Raw genomic sequence first — 27,635 nt, forward strand, 5'->3', positions numbered from 1 at the left:
TCTACAGGAAGTACGTAGACCTGTTATTCCCGTTGCTGGTGAGGACTTTCAATGAGGCAAGGGAGGGGGGGACCCTGCCCCCGACAATGTCTGAGGCGACGATCTCTTTGATCCTGAAGCGGGATAAGGACCCACTGCAATGTGGATCGTTAAGGCCGATTTCGCTCCTTAACGTGGATGCTAGGTTGCTGGCAAAAGTGCTGGCTACGAGGATTGAGGACTGTGTCCCGGGGTGATTCACGAGGACCAGACGGGATTTGTAAAGGGCAGGCAGTTAAACACCAATGTGCGGAGGCTCCTAAACGTGATAATGATGCCATCGGTGGAGGGAGAGGCGGAGATAGTGGCAGCTATGGACGCGGAGAAGGCCTGTGACCGAGTAGAGTGGGAGTATCTCTGGGAAGTGTTGCGGAGGTTTGGGTTTGGGGAGGGGTTTATCAATTGGGTTAAGCTCCTATATAGAGCCCCGGTGGCGAGTGTGGTTATGAATCGGCGGAGGTCGGAGTATTTTCGGCTGTATCGAGGGACGAGGCAGGGGTGCCCCCTGTCTCCCCTGTTGTTTGCATTAGCAATTGAACCTTTGGCCATGGCATTAAGGGAGTCCAGGTAATGGATGGGAGTGGTCCGAGGGGGAGAGGAGCATCGAGTGTCGCTGTATGCAGACGACCTGTTGCTGTATGTGGCGGATCCAGTGGAGGGGATGGTGGAGGTCATGCAGATCCTAAGGGAGTTTGGGGACTTCTTGGCTATAAGCTCAATGTAGGGAAAAGTGAGCTCTTTGTGGTGCATCCAGGGGACCAGGGAAGAGGGATAGACGACCTACCGTTGAGGAGAGCGGAAAGAAGCTTTTGGTACTTGGGGATCCAAATAGCTAGGAGTTGGGGGGCCCTGCATGAACTTAATTTGACGCGGCTGGTGGAGCAGATGGAGGAGGACTTCAAACGATGGGACATGTTGCCACTCTCGCTAGCGGGCAGAGTACAGTTGATTAAAATGATGGTCCTCCCGAGGTTTCTTTTTGTGTTCCAGTGCCTTCCAATTATGATCACCAAGGCCTTTTTTAAGAGGGTAGGCAGGAGCATTATGGGTTTTGTGTGGGCAAACAAGACCCCGAGGGTAAGGAGGGGGTTTCTGGAGCGTAGTAGAGATAGAGGAGGGCTGGCGTTGCCGAATCTGGGTGGCTACTATTGGGCAGCCAAGGTGGCGATGATCCGTAAGTGGGTGATGGAGGGAGAGGGGGCGGCATGGAAGAGGTTGGAGATGGCGTCCTGCAAAGGAACGAGCCTGGGGGCGCTGGCGACGGCACCGCTGCCGCTCTCGCTCTCGCCGACAAGGTACACCACGAGTCCGGAGCCTCTGCATATCCACGCTAAAGATCGGAGGGCAGTGGAGACGACACAGGGGTGAGATGGGAGCCTCGGTGTGATCCCCGATCAGAGATAACCATCGGTTTGTCCCAGGAAGGATGGACGTGGCGTTTCAGAGCTGGCATCGGGCAGGGATCAGAAGAATGGGGGACCTGTTCATCGATGGGACGTTTGCGAGCTTAGGGGCGCAGGAGGAGAAGCTTGGGCTACCCCCAGGAAAAACTTTCAGGTACATGCAAGTGAGGGCGTTTGTGAGGCGGCAGGTGAGGGAATTCCCGTTGCTCCCGGCACAGGGGATTCAGGACAGGGTGATTTCAGGTGTATGGGTTGGAGAGGGCAAGGTGCCAGCGATATATCAGGAGATGAAAGAAGAGGAGGAGGCTCTGGTAGAGGACCTGAAGGGCAAATGGGAGGAGGAGTTGGGGGAGGAGATTGAAGAGGGTCTGTGGGCTGTTGCCCTAAGTAGGGTTAATTCCTCTACCTCGTGTGCCAGGCTCAGCCTGATACAGTTTCAGGTTATTCACAGAGCGCATATGACAGGGGCGAGGTTGAGTAGGTTCTTTGGGATGGAGGACAGATGCGGGAGGTGCTCGGGAAGCCCGGCGAATCACGGCCACATGTTCTGGTCGTGCCCGGCACTGGATGGGTTCTGGAGGGGTGTTGCGAGGACTATGTCTAAGGTGGTGAAAGTCCAGGTCAAGCCGAGTTGGGGGTTGGCACTATTTGGGGTAACGGACGAGCTGGGAGTGCATGAGGCGAAAGAGGCCGGTATCCTGGCCTTTGCGTCCCTGGTAGCCCGCTGGAGGATCTTGCTATTATGGAAGGACACGAAGCCCCCCAGTGTGGAAGCCTGGATAAAAGACATGGCAGGGTTCATCAAGCTGGAGAGGATAAAGTTTGCCTTGAGATGGTCTGCGCAGGGGTTCTTCAGGCGGTGTCAACCGTTCCTAGACTATCTCGCGGAGCGTTAGATGGAGGTCGGTCAGCAGCAGCAGCAACCCAGGGAGGGGGGGGGCGTTTCTTTCGGGGGGGGGGGGGGGGTAGAAGGGTGGGCGGGGAAAGGGGTTTTTCCTAGGGGCACTTGAGAAAGGAAAAACATAAACATATGGGAAAGTCAATATGTGCGTGAGGAACCCATTGTACAAAGTTCTGTATTATGTTGGATTGATATGTTTATGTCTTGCTCTGTGACTTTTCTTTTCTTTTTTGTTACGTGCGGGGGGGGGTTTGAATGGTTGAAAATTTTTGTTGAAAAATTCTGAATAAACATATTTTTTTTAAAAGAAAAGAATTTAAATGAGGTGACACCATGACTACAAAGATTAATGATGAAATTGCGCAGATATGATTTCAATCTGATATATACTCCAGGTAAAGATTTAGTCATAGCTGACACTCTATCCAGATCCATCAACACTGATATTCTTCAAGAGGAATCAATCAATGACATTGATTCTCACCTGCAACTTTTCAGAGAGTTACTTCCAGCCTCTGATTTAAAGCTTCTTCAACAAATTCGAGCAGAAACACAAAAAGATGCTGCTTTGGCCAAAGTTATACATCATCTACAAAATGCATGGCCCAAAGGTCATTTTCCACAATACCAGAGCATACAGTCTGAACTGACTATCTTGGATGGTATTTTGCTGAGACAGGATCGAATTGTCATACCAGACAGCATGAAGTCAGAAATGCTTACTCGACTTCATGATGGTCATCTAGGCATAGAGAAATGTAAACGCTGAGCCAGACAATCAATACATTGGTCAGGTATAAACAAAGACATATCTGACATGATATCATCACGTTCAACATGTCAAACATATCAGAATCAACAATGCAAGTAACCAATATAACAACATGACATTGTTACATCACCATAGGTGAAAGTGGGTATCGATCTCTTTCATTCATTGGGTACGGATTATATCTTAGTTGTTGACTATTTTTCTAATTTTCCTGAACTCATGAAGTTGAATGATCTTACATCCAATACTGTAATCATAGTATGCAGAGAAATATTTGTCAGGCATGGTATTCCTCATACCGTCATGTCTGACAATGGCCCATGTTTTTCAAGTTATGAGTGGAAAGAATTTTCAACAATTTACAATTTTGAGCATATCACTTCAAGTCCTCATTTCCCTCAGTCCAATGGGAAGGTTGAGAAAGGTGTCCACATAATTAAACAGTTACTGAACAAATCAAAAGATTCACAATCTGATTTCTATTTAGCACTACTTAATTATAGAGCATCACCTTTATTGGCAGGATTATCTCCAGCTCAGATGTTATATAACAGGAACATAAGAACAACTCTACCTCAGCTACACATTCCTGATCCTGAAAACATCTTACTGTGAAGAAACTTCAACAACAGAGACTGAAACAAAAACAGTATTTTGATCGACATGCAAAAGATTTGTTAATTCTCATAGAAAATGATACTGTTCGATTCAGACTTCCTGAAGGAGGTTGATCTGACATTGCTCATATCATTAGGCAATTCTCTCCCAGATCTTATCTGATTAAAACTTCAGATGGCAACATCTATAGAAGAAATCGTCGTGACCTACTTCTAGTCAAAGATCAAACACAGATTTTTCCTCATCTTGACTTACATCACACAATTTCAAAGCAATTTGAACAACTAAATTTCAATCTGACAAGCAACAAGAACATTAAAACTTCTTCATCACCTTTGAAATTAAGAAGATCGACAAGGAGAAGAAAACCAAATCGTCTGAATTTGTGAACTTTTACATAATTTTAGTAATTGTTGTACTATGTAACCACTGCATTTCAAATGTAAAATGTTCTTTTAATATTTGCAAGAAAATGTTTTTAAAAAGGGGATGTAGTGATCTCTGTATATCAATATACATGATCAATATATGTAATGCTAGTACAAGCATTTGAACACTAGAGGTCTCACTATCAGGACCTATATTAATAGTTTTGTCGCTCTTTCTGAAGGAGTGTGTATCAGGAGTGCAGAGAGAACAGACATAGGAAAGCAAGAGAGAGAAGTTATTTGTTATCAAAGCATTGTACTGTAATTAGATAACTAATTTAATTAGTTATCTCTACAATTGTTTCTTTATTTTACTGGTTGAGTATTAAGTAAAATAACTCTATTTATTTATATTACTCAATAAATTTGTTTATCTTTACAAGAAGACTACTGCTCATTTCAACAACTCGGCTGGTTCAAAACAGTAATATATGTATTATGCAAGATAATATAACAAAGTGGATATAGAGAAAATGTTTCCTCTTGTTGGGAAGTGTGTAATGAGAGGCTATTAATATAAGATAGTCACCAAGAAATCCAATAGGAAATTTAGAAGAAACATCCTTACCCAAAGAATAGTGAGAATGTGGATCTCGCTACTGGAAGAAGTGGTTAAAGCAAATAGTTTAGATGCATTTGAGGGGAAACTACATTCGACAATGTCCACAAATGAAACTGTTAAAAAAAATGAGCATATAGATTTGGAGGTTGTCTGCTGGCTTGGAAACGGAATTGGTTAGGACAGAGAAGATGGAAAGTAGGAATAATGAGTACAAATTGGTAGGATGTGACTAGTGCCAGATCTGGGATGTGTACTGACACCTCAGCTTTTCACTATATTTATAAATTCAATGAGTTCAAGGAATAGAGACCAGTCCATCTAAGTTTATTGATCACAGTAAGTTAGATGGCATTGTAAATAAGTGGGAGCAGGAAGTTGCAAAGGGGCAAAACTCTGACAGAATTTGATTTGGGCAACTGTGAGTGAGGTAATCCACTTTCTCCCCAAGATCGATCACAGGGCAGAATATGCCGCTCAAGGCGCAGTGCAGTAGAGAGCGAGATAAGCGACATGTTTTCTGTCGGCCAGCGATTCATCGCCTTACCATGTCCTCATCGAACCATCATTCACCATATTTAAACTACACCCGTGCACATTGTTCACCCTGTGCAGCTCAGGACTGTTCTTGGCCAAAATACAGCAAGGTGTAACTGCGTACCAAGTATCATTTAACCCCATATTGGCAAGGCACCATCAATTTAAAATAGTCACAAAATGCGATTGGGTCGAGGAGAAATTTATGCAGATGATTTATAGAAGGTGGCACTGCTTTGAGTTACAGTGGTCACATTAGCAGCACTGGCTTGTTTTAGAGGAAAATCAGATAACTATTCGGAGCAGGGTAGGATATGGTGTCTCCTGGCATTAGTTTTGAATCATTCTTGTCACACAGACAATATAGCCTTCTTTTGTGCTGTAAAGTGTCTAGTTCTATTTCAAACACCTATTTCAAATATTAAATACATCTCCATTGGACCTAGCAACTCATAGGTGTAAACAAAACACTTGCTAGGCATCAACATTGGTACATGGAAGGCACTATCTGAAGCATTTAATATAGAATGGCGCTTACCTCTTTCCAGTACCGCACATATCTCATCAGGCTTGAGAAACGCAATAAGCGTAGTAAACTCATTATTCTAGTTAGTTTAATGAGGCGGACTAATCGAGAAGTGGCATATCCAATTTGAGAGACATCAAGGCCACCTACATACTTTAAAGACAGGAACATTTTAAAATTCAACTCAGACTTTTTTTTAATGTGAATAATCTGATGAGAATAACAATGAACGATACATAGTGTACAAAGAATATATTAGGCCATAGGTTCCTGTAATTCCTGCTGTTAGACTTTTTTCTTGCACCTCTATGTTTTTAACTTTTTGCTTGGAAAGTTGCTTAAAGTGCAGCTGCTAGCATCACATTGAAAACAACTGGCTAATCACAAATTGCGTGTCATCCTTTTTTTTCGAAAATATTTCATTGAGGCATTTAAAATTTTAACAATTTTCAACATCAAATTTCGACAAAAACAAAATAATATATCCAACAATACCCCCCCCCCCACCCCCCAAGCCCCCCCGAGCACAAACCCCAGCCAACATGGCTTACACAAACAGTGCCACCTTCCCCAGCCACCGTTGGTTCTCCTGCCCTTACTCGTCTTTCCCATGCCTCGCCTCCCACCCCGCTCCCCCCTGCTGACAGCTTAGTTTTTCTCAAAGAAGTCGATGAACGGCTGCCATCTCTGAACAAACCCCTGCAACGAACCCCTCAAGGCGACTTAAATTTTCTCAAGTCTGAGAAAGATAGCCATGTCACTGACCCATACCCCCGACTTCGGGGATCCCGAGTCCCTCCAACCTAGTAAGATCCGCCTCCAGGGAGGCAAAGGCCAGGATGTTGGCCTCTCTCACACCCTGGGCTCCCGGGTCTTCTGACACACCAAAGATCGCCACCTCTGGACTCGGCACCACACTCACTTGTAAAACCTCTGACACGGCATTAGCAAACACCTGCCAGAAACCCCTCAGCCTCGGACATGCCCAAAACATATGGACATGGTTCGCCGGACCCCCCCACCCCCCCACCCCCGCTCAGCGCTCACACCTATACTTCACCTCCTCAAAGAACCAGCTCATCCGGGCCACAGTCATGTGTGTCCTGTGTATCACCTTAAACTGTATTAGGCTGAGCCTGGCGCACGACGAGGATACATTAACGCTCCTCAGGACCTCCTCCCAGAACCCGGCCTCCATCTCCCCACCCAGCTCTTTTCCCACTTTCTCTTCACTTCCCCTATTGGGCCTCTTTCCCATTCCACCAGCTCCTGATAGATCTCTGAGACCTTCCCCTCTCCTACTCCTGTTCTCGACACCACCTTATCTTGCAGTCCTCGGTGCAGCAGGCGAGGGAAGGTCGAAACCTGCCTCCACACAAAATCCCTCACTTGTAGATACCGGAACCCATTCCCATCTGGTAACTCAAACACCTCCTCCAAGCTCGGGAAACCCTCATCAAAAAAGAGATCCCCAGATCTCTCGATCCCTGCCCGCTGCCACCTCCGAAACCCCGCGTCCAGTCCTCCCCCGGAGCAAACCACTGGTTATCATATCGGTGCCCACACCGACGGCCCCTCTAACCCCATGTGCTAACTCCACTGTCCCCACACTCTCAGGGCTGCCAGTACTATCGGGCTTATGGAGTACTGAGCCGACGAGAACGGCAGAGGTGCCGTTTACAATGCCCCTAAATGCGTGTCCTTACAGGATGCTCCCTCCACCCGCACCCACACTGACCCCTCCCATACTACCCACTTCCTGATCATCGCAATATTTGCCGCCCAGTAGTAATTAATGACATTCGGAATAGCCAGCGGCCGCCCACACTTCCACTCCAGCAGCACCTTCTTCACCCGCAGGGTTTTACCCGTCCAAACAAATCCCGAAATCACAGCATTCACTTTTTTAAAGAACGTCTTGGGGATCAAAATTGGGAGGCTCTGAAAAACAAACAAAAACCTTGGGAGGACCGTCATTTGCACTGTCTGTACCTGCCCCACCAATGACAACAAGAGCGCATCCTACCTCCGAATGTCTCCCCTCATCTGGTCTCGCAACCGACCCAGATTTAGTTTATGCAGCTGCTCCCACGCCCGCGCCGCCTGGATACCCAAATATCGAAAGCTCCCTCCCACCACCCTGAAAGGCATCTCACCCAATATCTTCTCCTGCCCCCTTACCTAAATTGCAAAGACCTCGCTCTTACCCGTATTCAATTTGTATCCCTAAAACCAGCCGAATTCCTCTTATATCCCCATAATCCCTCCAATTCCCCCGACCAAGTCCGATATGTACAGAAGTATATAGTCCGCGTAGAACGAGACTCCGTGCTCCCCCCCCCCCCCCCCGTTCTATCCCCTGCCAGACCCTCGGCCTTCAATGAGAATGCCAACAGCTCTATAGCCAAGGCAAACAACAGTGGGGAAAATGGACATCGCTGCCTTGTCCCCCGGTGTAACCTGAAGTAATCTGATCTCATCCGATTCGTCCGCACACTTGCCACCAGTGTCTGGTACAACAACCGGATCCAGTCCATAAATCCCTGCCCAAAACGCCCCGGGAACTCCCATAAGTATTCCCAATCCACCCGGGCAAAGACCCTCTCTGCGTCCATGGCCACCACCACCTCAAACTCACGCCCCTCTGGAGGCATCGTAATTACATTAAGCAACCTCCTCATGTTGATCGCTAAATGCTGCCCCTTAACGAACCCAGTCTGGTCCTCCCCTATTACGCCTGGGACGCAGTCTTCGATCCTTGTGGCCAGGATCTTCGCCAATAGTTTGGCATCTACATTTAACAGGGAGATCAGTCTGTATGACCCACAGTTTTCCGGGTCCTTATCCCGCATTAAAATGAGGGAGATCGACACCTGCGACAAAGTAGGGGGGAGCATTCCCAACTCCTTTGCTTCAATGCATCCTTACCAACAGCGGTCCCAACACCCCCGAGAACGTATTATAAAATTTCACCGGGTACCCGTCCGGTTCCGGAGCCTTACCTGATTGCATCGCCTCCAACCAATCTACTACTTCTACAAGCCCAATTGGGGCCCCCAAGCCCTCCGCCAGCTCCTTATCAAGCTTCTGGATCTCCAACCCTCCCCAAAACCGCCTCATCCCCTCTTCCCCGGCTGGGGGTTCGATTCATACCATTTGCTATGAAACTCCCGAAACACCCCATTCACCCCCGGCGGGTCCAAGACCGTATTCCCACCTGTGTCCTTCAAATCGAGAATTCTTTCACCCTCGGTCTCCCAAATCTCCAAGGATCCACCCCCTCCCCCACCTCACCCTCATGTGCTCCATGAACCCTACCAACTGCATCAGCTCGGGTAAACCTGTTCCAGAGGTTCAGCATTTGACTGGGATCCAGCTGGGTCCAGGTTTCCAGTAGACCCCCGACTGCTGTCTCGCCTGAGCATTCCTGCCTCCACCTGTTGTGCATCTCCAACTGTGTGCTGTCCACCAGAATGCCCCAGAAGCCTATCCACTACTTTTGTCCACCACGGTGTGTGACTCTGTGCTGGTGGAGGATGGGGGTAATTGTGCCAGACTATTATGGTGGCAGCCTTGGAGCTCTCCTCCGAGGTGTTCTCTTGGGAGGCGGGGGCACCCCGGATGGGCCGGCACTGTCAGCTGCAGGTCCTGTGGGAGAATGGACATGTGGTCAGTGGGAGGGATGGATCAGTCTGTATGGCATTAACAACTCACACTTGACAAGTCATCTGGGTGGGGGGCGTTGGATCCTCACCTCTGCCCCGTGCACCAACCTCTGCGGTGGTCACTGCTCGGTCCTCGGCCACCTCCACCACCTCCAGGGCCCGTTCCTCATTGGGGGTGAGAACTCTGGGGTCTGGCACCCGCCTCTCTCTCCCATCGGTTGTGGGCCAATTTCTCCTGCGGGGTCACAGAGGCGGCATAATTAGCCGCACGTGGGGTTACTTGCAGTGGGTGGGGGGGACCTTGGGGGAGGAGGAATGGGCAAACGGGCAGTATGGTGGGTGAGATGGGACACATGGGGGAGAACCAGTCACGGCTTCGCCAGCTGTCAGGAAACACCCGACAGCTCCCGCAAACTCACCCGACCTTCTTGCGCCACTAGGTATCGGTCATTGACCTTCTTGCGCCACTAGGTGTCGGTCCTCCTGGTCACCTCCCCGAGCTGAGTGCCGCTGCCACTTCCTCCAAGGCAGCAGTGGCTGCCCTGTAGCTGACCCTCCGTGACCTTTGGGGGGACAGGGTATCTCGTCTGGCCTCCACCACTTCCACTAGCCTACCCAGGTTGGCACCGCTGAATCGTGGGGCTGGTAGTCTCGGCGGCATGGCTGCAAGCTGAGTAAGGTTGTCTGTGCAGGATTGGTTGAAGTGCTGCTCTCCCTTGTTAGCTGAGGCTGGTGAACGAGGTCCTGTCAAATCAGCCGGTACGGGACCATGATTTGTGGCAAGAAGCCCGAGGGGCCTCATTATGTGAACCAATTAACGGCAAGCCGAGCGTCAGGAAGCTCGCAGCAGTTCCCACTCATTACCATACTTCAAAAGTTTTTGGTTAAATCGAGCCCACCGTTTGTGAAATTAACTGCACAAGGACTGAAAAGAATGAATAAATTAAATTGGGTGAATTCAATGCCAAATCAGGTACAGAAAGAGAAATGAATCAAAAAAGAAATGAAAGATTGTATTAAGAGAAAAAGAGACAGAAATGAAATGTAGGGAAAAAAATCCAAAATTTAAACTTGAAGGAATTAAACTCCACATGTGTGATCGTTAACTTTCAGTGCCTGCGCGATTATTTACACTACATAAATACAGCAACTTCACATCATTCAATGCATTAAAATATTGAGCTATTTTGGCAAACCCATGATCTGCAGCAAAAAAAAACAATTGCCAGACTGGAGAAAGATAATTTCTCAGAGCTCCTTCAAGTGGCTCAAATGTAATATGCACCAATATTCCATAAGGACTTGCTTGTTGACCAGGATTCCTAGACTGGATTTTTCAGAGTTTCCCTTCCTGCCATCTGAAGAGTTAGCAGCAGACACATTGCTGCCAATACCCACTGTCCAAGGAGCATTAATAGCCTGGAGGTGGGACATCTGCACCTCATTTGGGAGGAAGTCCCACCTCAGGGAGCTGTTGACCAATTTGACTGGCCAATAGCTTCCTAGTCTCAGCAGCACCAGAAGTGCAGTGAGAGGACTGGGACTGCAAGCAGTCCACAAAGTCAAAGTCCTGGAAGTTCAGGACTCAACACTTTTTGGGGGGTCCCAGAGCAGGAAGGGAAGTTGAGACCTATGGGATGGAATGGCTCAGCAGGGTAGAGGTGTTGGTGGAGAGGCCAAGGGGTGAAAGCAAATGCAATGGCCAGACCTTTGGGGGTAGTGCCAAATGTTAAAGGAGACTGATGAAAGAGGCCTGAGCAGGGTCACTTTTCATGCCTCCATAAAAGAACAAGACAGAGCAGAAGTAGGACATTTAGCCCATCGAGTCCGCTCAACCATTGCCAGATAGAATTCAAGGTGGCCCACAGAGGGGATATGACTGTGTCCCGCATGAGCAGGTTCTTTGGAGGGGTGGAGGATATGAATGGGCAGTGTGCGGAAATCACGTCCACGTGTTTTGGGCATTTCCGAGGCTTAGGGGATTTTGGCAGGGATTTCCAATGTCATGTCAAAAGTATTGAAGGTAAGGGTGGTTCTGAGTCCAAAGGGGCGATCTTTGGTGTGTTGGAAGACCCGGGAGTCCAGGGGGCGAGAGAGACTGACAATTTGGCCCGGAGACGGATCTTATTGGCATGGAGCACTTGAAACCCCCAAAATCGGGGGGATGGGTCAGTGACATGGCCGGGTTTCTCAGGCTTAAGATCAAGTTCGCCCTGAGGGGATCGATGCTTGGTTTCGCCTGGAGGTGGCAGCAGTTTATCGACTTCATTGGGGAAAATTAAGCTGTCAGCAGAAAGGGGGGTGTAAAGGGAAAGAGGGAGGTGTGGGGGATTGGTTGAGGTGGAAAATAGTTAGTGGGAAGGGGGGATTGGAGAATGGTGTATGTAATCCATGTTGGTTGGATTTGGTTGTTGGTTGGGTGTTATTTGCTTTGTTGTTTTTTCCTGTTAAAAATTGTTAAAATGGTATATGTCTCAATAAAAATATTTTCAAATAAAAAAGTTGGCTCCACCATTCAATGAGATCATGGCTAATCAGACATAATCATCAACTCCACTTTCGTGCTTATCCTTTGATTCCTTTACTGATTAAAATCCGTCTATCTCAGGCTTGAACATACTTAACGACCCAGCCTCTGCAGCTCTCTACAATGAAGAATTCAATAGATTCACTACCTGTAGAGAAGAAATTCTTCCTGATCTCGGTCTCAAATGGGAAGCTCCTTGCTCTGAGATTATTCTCGCTGGTACTCAACTCTCCCACAAGAGGAAACATGCTTGCAGCATCTACCCTGTCCAACCTCCTGAGAATCCTATGAATAATGAATAAAGTCACCTCTTAGTCTTCTAAACTCCAACGAGTATAGGCTCAACTTGCTTAATCTTTCCTCATAAGAAAATTCCTCCACACTGTTATGGGCCAGGGTTTAAAAACTCCAAATTGTATTCTGAAGTCCACTTGACCTACAATCTTTATGTTGAATTTGGCTAGGATGAGCATAAAAGCATTCCTTTCAGGTGTTATTCAACAGACCTCTTACACACTTTATTCAAAATAAGCTTTATCCTACGAACTTAGTTAACATTTATATATAAACAAACAGCAAGAATGTTTTTCAATTACAAACATAAAGACCCCACACAGCTACAATAATCTATGTATAACCCTTAATGAATTCCTCCTTAACTGTTCCAATTCAGAAACAAAATCCAAGTAAAACTAGAAACCGATTTTCAAAAGCGTGGCCCAGAACACTGTATTCTCACTTGATTAATACTGTGTTACTGAAACTCTGTTCCATTTTTCAACCAGCAGATTGGAATCCCTTCCAGAAAGCAATTATATTTCCAAGGCCATCACCAAGGTGATTTTTTACTGTAAGAGTTTTTAAAAAATAAAAACAGAGACAGAGAAAATACTTCTCTTCGAGTCCACAACATATATAATTTTAACAAATCAAAAGTGAAAGTAAAACTCACAGCTCAGCTCCCCCTACAAAAATTACATCACAGAAGCCATGTGATAACACAAAAACCTTTCTTAAATGGACACTCCCATGACACCACACTCCAGAAAAAGATAAACCATCAACTTCAAAGATGGCTTCATTTTTCACCTTTTCACTTGCTCATTAACAATAGTTGACAATATACATACACGTTTTAAACAAAAACAAAACAGGCAAACATTTTCAATAAGTTAGTCCATTTCAGTTCATTGTCTTCCTGCAACTGGAATCCCTCTTGATTGACAGTCTCCTTGGACAAGATGGTCTCTGCATGATCTGATGTGTTGGATACTCTGGATCTGTGGAGACTGCGTTTACCTTAGCAGTAACATAGGCAGGCTACCAACACTTGTAATAGTACAACTCTATTTTATTTAACTAAGAGCTGTTAAACATACTTGCACTGTGGGTCGACACTATGTTAGATTGACGGAAGACCTATGCCTAACCTGACCAGCCTATACTGCTAGCACATGGTGGATGTTTGTGCTACTGACTGCGGGCTCTGTCTGTCTCAGAGGCTGCATCCCGAATGAGCGGAAAAACTAGTGCACTCTGTCTTTATAGTGATCGTGCCCTAACTGGTGATTGGCTGCTGTGTTGTGTGTGTTGATTGGTTTTGCAGTGTGTCAATCAGTGTCTGTCTCTGCACAATCATATACTGATGTCTATATTATGACATGATCCATCCATTTTTCTATGGCATCTGCATCTTTCTTTAAGGTCAAGTACTTTTGTTCAATCTGATCACAAAGCCTCTTGTAATTCTCCAACACAGATCGAAGAATCCGGGACATTATTTTCTGATCGCTGGGTGATATGTTCTTAAGAACTGTTGTCATGGGCCAGGGTTTAGAGAATCCCAAAGTGTATCATGGAGTTCACCTGACCCACAACTTTTAATAGATTGTGGTATGGGGAGCACACGGCCCACTCTACAGGTGTGTTACAGCAGAAATGGAAAAGTATTTTTGAAAGCAAAACAATGTTTATTCTATGAACTCAAGTTAACCTTTTTAAAAACATAGTGAACATCTTAGCAACCATCAATTCAAATATAACCCCCAAAGAATACAACACTATGTAATCCTTAAGCTGTCCTTTTAACATTCATAAGATTTTTTTTAAACTTTTAACAGAAGCATATCAGGTTAAAGTCACTACTGAGAGAAGTTATTAGTTTTAAATCACCAAAGGATCAATTTACAGTCTTTAGATTACCGAGAGAGTAATACACCTTCTGGCTATGACTGCAGCTATCCAGCTCTGAAAACGAAACTAAAACTCACCCTGCAGCAAACAGCCTAAAATGCTGACAGACAGCCCAGCTTTGACCACACTCTGACATCACTGATAAACACCCATTTCTTAAAGGTACATTTCTTAAACACCCATTTATTAAGGTACGCTCACATGACACTGTATTGTCTTTCAGAATCTTTCTGCAACACCTCCTCTTTTGCCCGCTTCATCTCCTCCAATGAAGTCTCTAATTCCTCGGGTGACTTATACTCAAAGTCCTTCTCTAAATATTCCTCTTCGGCCAGCATGGTCCACTTACGCATTTCTGCACGCCCTTTCCTCCAGTTCAATGTATTCTCCTGCCCTTCGAGGCAATCTAGTCTGCTGAGACTTAATCTGGTTGCTCACACTTTCCCATCGTGTTCGGTAGTCAAGATGCCATAGATTTGGAGATAGCTGACACTGGTTGTGTTTTCAGTGACTCCTGAATCTCATTCATTGATATCAACTTTGACTGGATGTTCTGAATTTCATTCATAAATGTCATGCACTGTTCCACCTTGTCAATGCAGTCCTCCAACCATAGGATAGGATAAAAGTCTGCTCTTGAAACTGCATTAACCTTTTTATAATCCACACACAATCGTTGGGTACCGTTCGGTTTCGGTACCATCACAATGGGTGAGCTCCATTGGCTGCAACCCACTTCAATTATACAATTTTTAAGCATACTTTCAATTTCTTGTTGTACTGTGCCAATTTTCGACAGTTAAGTCGCTATGGATGTTGTTTAATTAGAACAGCATTTCCCACATCTACATCATGTATAGCCATTTTAGTGCTTCCCAACTTATTTCCACAAACTTGCCCATGTGATATTAATAACTCTTTCAGGTCAGTTCGTTTTTCATCTAGAAGGTAACTCAATAATTTATCCCAATTTTTAAGAACATCTTCGTTATCCAATGTAATTTAAGGAATGTCAACTTCAGAGTCATCTAGGTTTGGTTCTTCACTTCGAGTTAGAATCACTAAAACCTCCTCCTTTTGCTCTCCTTCCTTTCAAAATACCTTTTAAGCATATTCACATGACACACTCGGGTGAGTTTTCCTTCTATCCAGCGTTCTTACCAAATAATTCACCTCATTCAATTTCCTTTCAATTTGATAAGGTCCACAAAACCTTGCTTTTAAAGGTTCACCTACCACTGATAACAACACTAAAACTTTATCTCCACTGGCAAAACTACAAACGTTTGCTTTCTTGTCCGCTACCCGTTTCATCACATGCTGTGAAACTTTTAAATGTTGTCTCGTCAATTCACCTACTCTATTTAATCGTTCCCTAAAATTTGAAACGTAATCCAATAATGTAAGTTCCGACTGCTCACTCAATTTCTCCTTAATCAATTTAAGTGGTCATCTCGCCTCATGACCAAAAATTAGTTCACAAGGACTGAATTTGGTTGACTCATTCGGTGCATCCCTAATTGAAAACAGTACGAATGGAATACCTTTATCCCAATCCTCTGCATAACCTTGACAATAAGCCCTCAACGTTGTCTTTAATGTCTGATGCTACCGTTCTAACGCTCACAGTGATTCTGGATTATGGGGATAGGGTGGAGGCATGGGCTTAAGTAGGGTGCTCTTTCCAAGAGCCGGTGCAGACTCGATGGGCCGAATGGAGAACGTGCAGACAGTGACCCAAGCCGGGAATCGAACCTGGGACCCTGGAGCTGTGAAGCAACTGTGCTAATCACTATGCAACCGTGCTGCCCTTCTCAGAGGGCAGTGAGTGCTCAGTTGTTGAGTATATGAGTATATTCAAGAAAGAGATGAATTCTTTTGAATATGAATGATGTATATTGTTTTACTCCTAAGCTATCCATAACCTCCTTGAGTAACTTTGAGGGAAAATGTTATCCTTGATCCGATTGTATTTCTGTGGGTAGTCCGTATCTAGTAAAAAAAAGTTAAGTAACTCCTTCACAATCTTTTTAGCTGTAATATTGCATACTGGAATGGCCTCTGGAGACCTAGTAGACACATCCATTAGTGGTCCCAAGCAATTAATTAAGACCCTTGTAAAAGGTTCCTCAAATGCTGGAATAGGTATTAAGGGCGCTGGTTTTGTCACCACTTGAGCTTTCCTATCACTTGACATGTGTGACATGTGTGACATGATCGACAAAATTTAATTACATCTTTATGTAGTTCAGGCCAGTGAAAATGTTTTTGTATTTTAGCTTGAGTTTTGCTTACTCCCAAATGACCTCCTACTGGTACCTCATTTGCTACTCACAACACCTCCTTTCTATACCTTACTGGTAATAACACTTGTTGCATTTTTGCCCACTTTTCATCCACCTGCATATGTAAAGGTCTCCATTTTCTCATTAAGACATCATTTTTAAGGTAATAACATTCTGGTATACACTCCGATTCCTCTTCCGTGTATGCTTTCTGATACATCCGTTTTATTTCTATATCTTTCTGTTGTAACTCCGCCAATTTTCCTGAACTAAAAATATTGCCTCATCCTTCACCTGTTCTTGTTCTTTTCAAACCATCTGATGAAAAATCGTTTCTGATAGGGCAGCACGGTGGCGCAGTGGTTAGCACTGCTGCCTCATGGCACCGAGGTCCCAGGTTCGATCCCGGCTCTGGGTCACTGTCCGTGTGGAGTTTGCACATTCTCCCCATGTTTGCGTGGGTTTCGCCCCAACAACCCAAAGATGTGCAGGGTAGGTGGATTGGCCACACTAAATTGCCCCTTAATTGGAAAAAATGAATTGGGTACTCTAAATTTTTTTATTTTTTTTAATTGTTTCTGATAATTGAACTTCAACTTTATCTTCACTCTTTGATTTCTCCTGTCTTAACCTGTGACTTTGCGACCTTGTTACTACGCAATCAGGAAAAATCCCAGGATATTCGTCCTTCAACACTTTAGTTGTCTGAGTTTCCACTGGCTTATCAACCACAGTAGGCATCACTCCCACCTGCGATCCAGCTATATCATTACCCAAGATAAACTGTATTCCTAGACAAGATAGTTTCTCTATTGCTCCTACTACCACTTCACCACTCTTCACGGGACTCTCCAACCTCACCTTATATAATGCAACACTACTCTTCTCACCCTGAATTCCACATATTACTACCTTTTCTGGCAATATTCCTCCCAAACTACATAACTCCTCATCTCTTACCATCAAAGACTGACTAGCTCCCGTATCTCTTAAAATTTTTGCTTCTTTACCTACTCCTCCTGATACATGAGTAAACTGTACCCACACAAGTAAATTCTTTAAAGAGATCTGGCACCTTCTGATCAATCACCTCTTGATCAGGCTGTACATTCATTTGCATCTCCTTCGTTTCAATTGAGATTTCCTTTACCACTTTCACAAACCCCACTGACTTATCCTGTTTACCACATCAACTTTCCCAGTGCTTTTCTTCAAGCCCCAACGCTGTGACTTTACATGGCCTAGTTTATTACAGTAAAAACCTCTGAAGCTTTTCATTTCTCTTCCATCCTCCTGGATTTCCTTTTTAATCTGAGGTGCACTCTCCTTATTATCTCCCAGCAGATCGGATTTACCTCTACCACTTGAGTATTTCTCTTTTCCCCAGTTTCTATCCCTCACAGGTCGAAACTGGTGTCGGAAACCAAGCTATGATTTATGAATGAATTCATAATCATCTGCTATTTCTGCTGCTAATCTCACAGTTTTAACCCTCTGCTCTTCCATATGAGTTCTCACTACATCAGGAATTTAATTTTTAAACCCCTTCAAAATTATAATTTCTCGAAGAGCTTTATATGTCTGGTCTATTTTCAAAGCCCTAATCCATATATCAAAATTACTGTTTGTTCCTTTCAAGCTCCGTGTATGTTTGACAAGGTTCTTCCCTTAAACTTCTAAACAGAAAAATTTCTGTAGGCTTCAGGCACTAGTTCATATGCACCTAAGATGGATTTTTTTCACCTCCTCATATGTCCCAGATACCTCCTCTGATAGTCATGCAAACACTTCACTAGCTCTACCTACCAACTTTGTTTGAATCATTGGATTTCGGCGGGAGCAGTGCGCAAGTGATTTCTGAGAGGTAAGGTTCTCCTTTAAAAACTCTTACCTTCACAGGAGCAGGCCATTGGATTTTGGCGGGAGCGGTGCGCAAGTGATTTCTGGGACGTAAGTTTCTCCTTTAAAAACACTTACCTTCACAGGAGCAGGCCATTGGATTTCGGCGGGAGCAGTGCGCAAGTGATTTCTGGGAGGTAAGTTTCTTTTTTAAAAACACTTACCTTCACAGGAGCAGGCCATTGGATTTCGGCGGGAGCGGTGCGCAAGTGATTTAGAACATAGAACATAGAACGATACAGCGCAGTACAGGCCCTTCGGCCCACGATGTTGCACCGAAACAAAACCCATCTAACCTACACTATGCCATTATCATCCATATGTTTATCCAATAAACTTTTAAATGCCCTCAATGTTGGCGAGTTCACTACTGTAGCAGGTAGGGCATTCCACGGCCTCACTTCTCTTTGCGTAAAGAACCTACCTCTGACCTCTGTCCTATATCTATTACCCCTCAGTTTAAAGCTATGTCCCCTCGTGCCAGCCATTTCCATCCGCGGGAGAAGGCTCTCACTGTCCACCCTATCTAACCCCCTGATCATTTTGTATGCCTCTATTAAGTCTCCTCTTAACCTTCTTCTCTCCAACGAAAACAACCTCAAGTCCATCAGCCTTTCCTCATAAGATTTTCCCTCCATACCAGGCAACATCCTGGTAAATCTCCTCTGCACCCGCTCCAAAGCCTCCACGTCCTTCCTATAATGCGGTGACCAGAACTGTACGCAAATTTCTGGGAGGTAAGTTTCTCCTTTAAAAACACTTACCTTCACAGGAGCAGGCCATTGGATTTCGGCGGGAGCGGTGCGCAAGTGATTTCTGGGAGGTAAGTTTCTCCTTTAAAAACACTTACCTTCACAGGAGCAGGCCATTGGATTTCGGCGGGAGTGGTGCGCAAGTGATTTCTGGGAGGTAAGTTTCTCCTTTAAAAACACTTACCTTCACAGGAGCAGGCCATTGGATTTCGGCGGGAGCGGTGTGCAAGTGATTTCTGGGAGATAAGTTTCTCCTTTAAAAACACTTACCTTCACAGGAGCAGGCCATTGGATTTCGGCGGGAGCGGTGCGCAAGTGATTTCTGGGAGGTAAGTTTCTCCTTTAAAAACACTTACCTTCACAGGAGCAGGCCATTGGATTTCGGCGGGAGTGGTGCGCAAGTGATTTTTGGGAGGTAAGTTTCTCCTTTAATAACACTTACCTTCACAGGAGCAGGCCATTGGATTTTGGCGGGAGCGGTGTGCAAGTGATTTCTGGGAGGTAAGTTTCTCCTTTAAAAACACTTACCTTCACAGGAGCAGGCCATTGGATTTCGGCGGGAGCGGTGCGCAAGTGATTTCTGGGAAGTAAGTTTCTCCTTTAATAACACTTACCTTCACAGGAGCAGGCCATTGGATTTCGGCGGGAGCGGTGCACAAATGATTTCTGGGAGGTAAGTTTCTCCTTTAAAAAAAACACTTCTTTTCTGTTTTATTTTTTTCGACCCGCGGACTTCTGGGAAGACGCCCCCCCCCCCCCCCCCCCCACCCCCCCACCCCCACCCCCAACCAATAAATTCTGGTGGAGAGGAAACCCGAGACACTACACGTGTAGTGTCTCCCACCCACCCTCCTCCTCTAACCTAATAATAAGATCCATTGGTGTGAGGTAAGTGCCATATTATTTTATTATTATTAGCATTATTATATTATATTATTAACATTGCGCAGGTCAAGGAGACACAGCCGGAGTGAGAGAGATACAGACAGTGAGAATTTGGTAGTTTTGTGCAGTAAGGTAACTAGGAAAGGTAAGTGGTTAATCTAATTGTGCTGTTTTTCAGTTAAAAGTGCAGGGTAGGGTCTGATTGGCTGAAGCTGCCCCCACCATAAACTTAAATTAAACTAATTAATTAATTAGTGATGGCTGTTCAGGTGATGTGCTTGAGCTGCTTGATGTGGGAGCTGGCAGATCCCATTGCGAGCTGCAGCGACCACATCTGCAGTAAGTGTTGGCTGCTCGAAGAGCTCCGGCTCAGAGTTGATGAGCTGGAGTCTGAGCTTCAAACACTGAGGCACATCCGGGAGGGGGAGACTTACCTGGACACTGTGTTTCAGGAGGCAGTCACACCTGTCAGAGTAAGTAGTTTAAATCCTGCCAGCGGCCAGGGACAGCAGGGTGTGACTGCAAGTCAGGCAGGTAAAGGGAACCAGCAGTCAGGAACTCAGGAGCCTCAGCCCTTGACTCTGTCCAACAGATATGAGGCACTTGCTCCGTGTGGATGGCGAACAGGGTTGCAGGAAGGATGAGTCAGCTGACCAAGGCACCATGGTTCAGCAGGCCATTCAAGGGGAAGGAGTAAATAGGCAAGTTGTAGTTGTAGGGGATTCTATTATCAGGGGGATAGATAGTATCCTTTGTGAGCAGGATAAAGAGTCTCGCATGGTATGTTGCCTACCTGGTGCTAGGGTGCGGGACATCTCTGACCGGCTTGAAAGGATACAGGAGAGGGAGGGGGAGGATCCAGTTGTTGTGGTCCATGTCGGTACCAACAACATAGGCAAGTCTAGGAAAGAGGACCTGTTTAGAGATTATAAAGAGCTAGGATTCAAATTAAAAAACAGGTCCTCAAGGGTCATAATCTCCGGATTACTGCCCGAGCCACGTGCAAATTGGCATAGGGAGGCAAGAATAAGGGAAGTTAACACGTGGCTGAAAGAGTGGTGTGGGAATGAGGGGTTCCTTTTCATGGGACACTGGCATCAGTTTTGGGACAGGGGGGACCTATACCGTTGGGATGGTCTTCACCTGAACCGAGCTGGGACCAGTGTTCTGGCGAAAAGAGTAAATAGGGTGGTCAATAGGATTTTAAACTAAAGATTGGGGGGGGAAGGGAAAGTCAGGGAACCAAGAGGTGAAGTAATCAGCGGGGAGCATAGCTGCTTAGGAATAAAAAAAAAAACGAACAGACAAAACTCAAGAGTGGTTACAATTGTCCCCATCCCACAAAATATGACAGTGTATGGACAGGCTCAGTAAACCAAGGTCCACCACACTAAGAAAACAAAAAGGGACGGTCAATAGAGAATTAAAGGTGCTATATTTAAATGCGCGCAGTGTACGGAACAAGGTAGATGAGCTTGTGGCCCAGATTGTGACTGGCAGGTATGATGTGGTAGGCATCACAGAGACATGGTTGCAGGGGGTTCAGGACTGGCATTTAAACATCCAGGGATTCACAACCTATTGAAAAGACAGAGGTGGGCAGAGGGGGCGTGGTTGCCTTGTTAATTAGGAATGAAATTAAATCAATAGCACTAAACGACATAGGGTCAGATGATGTGGAGTCTGTGTGGGTAGAGTTGAGGAACCACAAAGGCAAAAAAACCATAATGGGAGTTATGTACAGGTCTCCTAACAGTGGTCAGGACCAGGGGCACAAAATGCACCACAAAATAGAAAGTGCATGTCAGAAAGGCAAGGTCACAGTGATCATGGGGGACTTTAATATGCAGGTGGACTGGGTAAATAATACTACCAGTGGACCCAAGGAAAGGGAATTCATTGAATGTTTACAGGAGGGCTTTTTGGAACAGCTTGTGATGGAGCCCACGAGGGAACAGGCCATTCTGGACTTAGTGTTATGTAATGAGCCAGACTTGATTAAAGATCTTAAAGTAAGGGAGCACTTAGGAGGCAGTGATCATAATATGGTCGAATTCAATCTCCAATTTGAAAGAAAGAAGGTAGAATCAGATGTAAAGGTGTCACAGTTAAATAAAGGTAACTACAGGGGCATGAGGGAGGAACTGACGAAAATCGACTGGGAGCAGAGCCTAGTGGGAAAGACAGTAGAACAGTAATGGCAGGAGTTTCTGGGAGTAATTGAGGACACAGTACAGAGGTTCATCCCAAAGAAAAGAAAGGTTATCAGAGGGGGGATTAGGCAGCCATGGCTGACAAAGGAAGTTAGGGAATGCATCAAAGCAAAAGAGAAAGCCTATAATGTGGCAAAGAGTAGTGGGAAGTCAGAAGATTGGGAAGGCTACAAAAACAAACAGAGGATTACAAAGAGAGAGATAAGGAAAGAGAGGATCAAATTTGAAGGTAGGCTAGCCAGTAACATTAGGAATGATAGTAAAAGTTTCTTTAAATACATTAAAAACAAACGGGAGGCAAAAGTTGACATTGGGCCGCTCCAAAATGACGCTGGTAATTTTGTGATGGGAGACAAGGAAATAGCCGAGGAACTGAATAAGTACTTTGTGTCAGTCTTCACAGTAGAAGACATGAGTAATATCCCAACAATTCCGGAGAGTCAGGGGGCAGAGTTGAATATGGTAGCCATCACAAAGGAGAAAGTGCTAGAGAATCTAAGAGGTCTAAAAATTGATAAATCTCCGGGCCCAGATGGGCTACATCCTAGAGTTCTAAAGGAGATAGCTGAAAAAATAGTGGAGGCGTTGGTGATGATCTTTCAAAAGTCACTGGAGTCAGGGAAAGTCCCAGAGGATTGGAAAATCGCTGTTGTAACCCCCCTGTTCAAGAAGGGAACAAGGAAAAAGATGGAAAATTATAGGCCAATTAGCCTAACCTCGGTTGTTGGCAAGATTCTAGAATCCATCGTTAAAGATGAGATTTCTAAATTCTTGGAAGTGCAGGGTCGGATTAGGACAAGTCAGCATGGATTTAGTAAGGGGAGGTCGTGCCTGACAAACCTGTTGGAGTTCTTTGAAGAGATAACAAATAGGTTAGACCAAGGAGAGCCAATGGATGTTATCTATCTTGACTTCCAAAAGGCCTTTGATAAGGTGCCTCACGGGAGACTGCAGAGAAAAATAAGGGCCCATGGTATTCGAGGCAAGGTACTAACATGGATTGACGATTGGCTGTCAGGCAGAAGGCAGAGAGTTGGGATAAAAGGTTCTTTTTCGGAATGGCAACCGGTGACGAGTGGTGTCCCGCAGGGTTCAGTGTTGGGGCCACAGCTGTTCTCTTTATATATTAACGATCTAGATGACGGGACTGAGGGCATTCTGGCTAAGTTTGCCGATGATACAAAGATAGGTGGAGGGGCAGGTAGTATGGAGGAGGTGGGGAGGCTGCAGAAAGATTTAGACAGTTTAGGAGAGTGGTCCAAGAAATGGCTAATGAAATTCAACGTGGGCAAGTGCGAGGTCTTGCACTTTGGAAAAAAGAATAGAGGCATGGACTATTTTCTAAACGGTGACAAAATTCATAATGCTGAAGTGCAAAGGGACTTGGGAGTCCTAGTCCAGGATTCTCTAAAGGTAAACTTGCAGGTTGAGTCCGTAATTAAGAAAGCAAATGCAATGTTGTCATTCATCTCAAGAGGCTTGGAATATAAAAGCAGGGATGTACTTCTGAAGCTTTATAAAGCATTAGTTAGGCCCCATTTAGAATACTGTGAGCAATTTTGGGCCCCACACCTCAGGAAGGACATACTGGCACTGGAGCGGGTCCAGCGGAGATTCACATGGATGATCCCAGGAATGGTAGGCCTAACATACGATGAACATCTGAGGATCCTGGGATTATATTCATTGGAGTTTAGGAGGTTGAGGGGAGATCTAATAGAAACTTACAAGATAATGAATGGCTTAGATAGGGTGGATGTAGGGAAGTTGTTTCCATTAGCAGGGGAGACTAGGACCCGGGGGCACAGCCTTAGAATAAAAGGGAGTCACTTTAGAACAGAGATGAAGAGAAATTTCTTCAGCCAGAGAGTGGTGGGTCTGTGGAATTCATTGCCACAGAGGGCGGTGGAGGCCGGGACGTTGAGTGTCTTTAAGACAGAAGTTGATAAATTCTTGATTTCTCGAGGAATTAAGGGCTATGGAGAGAGAGCGGGTAAATGGAGTTGAAATCAGCCATGATTGAATGGTGGAGTGGACTCGATGGGCCGAATGGCCTTACTTCCACTCCTATGTCTTATGGTCTTATACCACATGTCCTGTGGCCATTTCATTTGTTTAGCTACATTCTCAAATGAAATGTAAAAGGCTTTAACATCCTTCTCATCAAATCTTGGCAATGCTTGGACATATTTGAAAAGACCCCCACCGAGCCTTCGACTTTGGCTCCCTTTCTCACTATCCTCATCATCATCCTCAGACTGTACGTTTCTTTTTACCTCTGCCAATTGTAACTGACATTCACGTTTCATGGTCAGTTTCTGAAGTTCAAAATCTCTCTCTTTTTCTTTCCCCTGATCTGTACCTCCGTTTCTCTTGCATTTTGTTCTGCTCGGGCTATTCGTTTTTTCCCTTTTCTGTCTCTCCTTCTCTTGTTCCCTTATCTGTATCTCCCTTTCTCTCGCTTTTTGTTCTGCTAGGGCTATTCTTTCTTTTTGCCTCATTTCGAATTCAAGCTTTTTAATTCTTTTTCACATTCAAGCTGCTTGATCCGTAATTGAATTCTTGCCATTTCCAATGACTCTGACTGTGTCTGAGGCAATTTTAAATGCTCAGCTACCTCGTCTTTTCGTATTTTCGTATTTTGTCAGGCAATGTTAACTGCAATGTTTTTGCCGAATCTAAAAGCCTTTTTTTAGTCTCCGTTTGTAAGGTACTGCGCGTGACCTTCTCCACCCCCAAAAACTTCCGAGCCTCTGAAAGAGCCATTGTCCACAACACATTCCCTATTTAAACTGGAATACAACACCTGAAAGCCAAACACAAGTATGCTCATCCCTCAATGTCTTTAAGTTCACTAAGCCAACCCTATCACGAAAGACAGACTTTTAGCCCGGACGAGCCCCCAATTTTGGTATGGGCCAGGGTTTAAAAACTCCAAAGTGTATTATGAAGTCCACCTGACCTACAATCTTTATGTTGAATTTGGCTAGGATGAGCATAAGAGCTTTCCTTTCAGGTGTTATTCAACAGACCTCTTGCACACTTTATTCAAAAAAAGTTTTATCCTAAGAACTTAGTTAACATTTATATATGAACAAATAGCAAGAATTATCAATTACAAACATAAAGACCCCACACAACTACAGTAATCTGTGTATAACCCTTAATGAACCCCCTTAACTGTTCCAATTCAGAAATAAAATCCAAGTAAAACTAGAAATTAATTTTCAAAGGCGTGGCCCAGAACACTGTATTCTCACTTGACTAATACTGTGTTACTGAAACTCTGTTCCATTTTTCAACCAGCAGATTGGAATCCCTTCCAGAAAGCAATTATATCTCCAAGGTCACCACCAAGGTGATTTATTACTGGAAGAGTTAAAAAAAAAGAACAGAGAAAGACAGAGAAAATACTTATCTTTTCTTTGAGTCCACAGCTGTCCAAATCAAAAGTGAAAGTAAAACTTACAGCCACAGCTCAGTTCCACCCACACAAATTACATCACTGAAACCATGTGATAAGACAAAAGCTTTTCTTAAAGGGACACACCCATGACAATACCCAAGATCAACTTAGTGAACGTTCTCTGGACTGCCTCCAACGTCAGTATATCTTTCCTTAGATTTGGAAAACTGTTCAAAGTATTCCAGGTATTCAACAAATGCTATTGGTGAGGAGTTACTGAGGAGCATTCTGGGAAAAATCAGCTCGGTCACCATAACCGAGGAGGAGATTGCAGAGGACCTAGTGCTCAATGGATGAAGAGTAATCAACAAATGCCAGTTCAGAAAGTAAAGTGGGACCAACCAAAGCAACTGTCTGGTTAGTAGTCCTGGTGAGTATTTTCAATCTATTGAAGAACAATAGAATTCCTACAGTACAGGGCTTCCGGGAGGCAGCCATGTGCTGATCGGTCGCACACACGGTAGCTCCTGCTTGAAGCTTTTGGTTTTGACTCTTTCTGCCCGATCAATGGGCTCTTTGGTCGGAAATTGTGTGGACTATGTGATGGGAATTGAAATCTCGTCTGAGGTGTCAATGAGTTACTGCATCCAACAGAAGTTGAATAATGGAACGGTGTTGGAGGTGGAAGGTGTGCGTGGCACAGTTACACAAGGCATGGTGGAGGCAGGGGCGTCATCTCGCCCACCCCATTGCCAGTGGAACAATTGATGGGGTTGATTAAGGGGGAACTTAGGCAGCATCATCTAGAGATGCAGCATCATCTAGGACTGGTCGAAGGTGATTGAAGGAGTGTTGGCCTCTCGTCACAGGCCATGGGGCAGTTGCAGAAGTGTCTGGATTTGCAAGGTGCAACAATCCAAAAGGTGGAAAGGGTGTTCGCAGACCACAGTGATAAAATTGTAGAGTTGGAGGCAGAGGCGGCAATGCCGGAGGCAGTCTGAAAGGAGCTGAAAATAAAGGCGGACAACCTGGAGGATCGGTCCAGGCAGAATATATGCTTTGTAAGCCAGCAGAAGTGGGGGTCGGGAATGAGTGCCATGGCCTACATCTCAAAGTTGTTGGCGAAGCTGGTGGATGAGGGGTTCCCGGAGGTAGACCGGGCATATTGATCCTTAAGGCAGTGCCCAGAGCAGGGGAGCCACCAAGGGCAGTGATAGCGAGGGCAGCACAATATCACAGCTGTTAGCAATGTTGCTTCACAGCTCCAGGGTCCCAGGTTAGATTCCTGGCCTCGGGTCACTCTTTGTGCAGAGTCTGCACGTTCTCCCCGTGACTGTGTGGGTTTCCTCCAGGTGCTCAGGTTTCCTTCCACAGTCCAAAGATGCGCAGGTTATGTCACCGTTCCTTCACTGTCACTGGGGCAAAATCCAGGAACTCCCTCCCTAACAGCAGAGTGGGTGCACCGACCCCTCAATGACTGCAGCAGGTAAAGAAGGCACCTTCTGAAGGGCAACTAGGGATAGGTAATCAATGCTAGCCTAACCAGCGATGACCACATCCCAGAATCAATACATTTTTTTTTTTAAAACAGTGCGGAGGCCGGTTACTGATGCGGAGACATGATATAACGAGGCCCATGTGGCCACCAGGCCTGTCATTGAGCAGTGCATCAAACTGCTTAAAAAGCGGTTCCAATGCCTCGACCGCTCTGATGGTGCACTGCAGTACACCCCCGGAGGTTCGCCCTCTTTGTGGTGGTCTGCTGGGAAGGATCATTATGTCTGGCATGAACAACATACGTGTGACAGGTCATCTGGGTGGGGGCCAGTAGATAATCACCTCTGCAGTGCAGGCCAAGCTCAACGTCAGTGACTGATCTGTTCTCAGCCACCCCCTAGCCTCCTCCCGGGCCACTTCCCATTGGGGGTGAGGACTTTGAGGTCCGGCACCCAGGCTCCTGTCTGGACTCTTTCCAGTCTATTGTGGGCCAACTTCTCCTGTGGGGATAAAGAGAGGGCATTGTGAGT

The 27,635-nt window shown here is 45.4% G+C and overlaps 1 protein-coding gene across 1 annotated transcript in view; it reads right to left on the reverse strand.

The window, feature by feature from the left end:
- Positions 1-27,635, reverse strand: part of LOC140421149 (potassium/sodium hyperpolarization-activated cyclic nucleotide-gated channel 1-like) — a 93,884-nt gene that overhangs the window by 18,570 nt on the left and 47,679 nt on the right. Inside the window, exon 4 of the mRNA XM_072505633.1 lies at positions 5,796-5,936. Coding sequence (XP_072361734.1) covers positions 5,796-5,936 — 141 coding nt within the window. The remainder of the gene's footprint in view (positions 1-5,795; positions 5,937-27,635) is intronic.

The sequence above is a fragment of the Scyliorhinus torazame genome, chromosome 1, assembly GCF_047496885.1.
Source record: "Scyliorhinus torazame isolate Kashiwa2021f chromosome 1, sScyTor2.1, whole genome shotgun sequence".
Taxonomy (NCBI): Eukaryota; Metazoa; Chordata; class Chondrichthyes; order Carcharhiniformes; family Scyliorhinidae; genus Scyliorhinus; species Scyliorhinus torazame.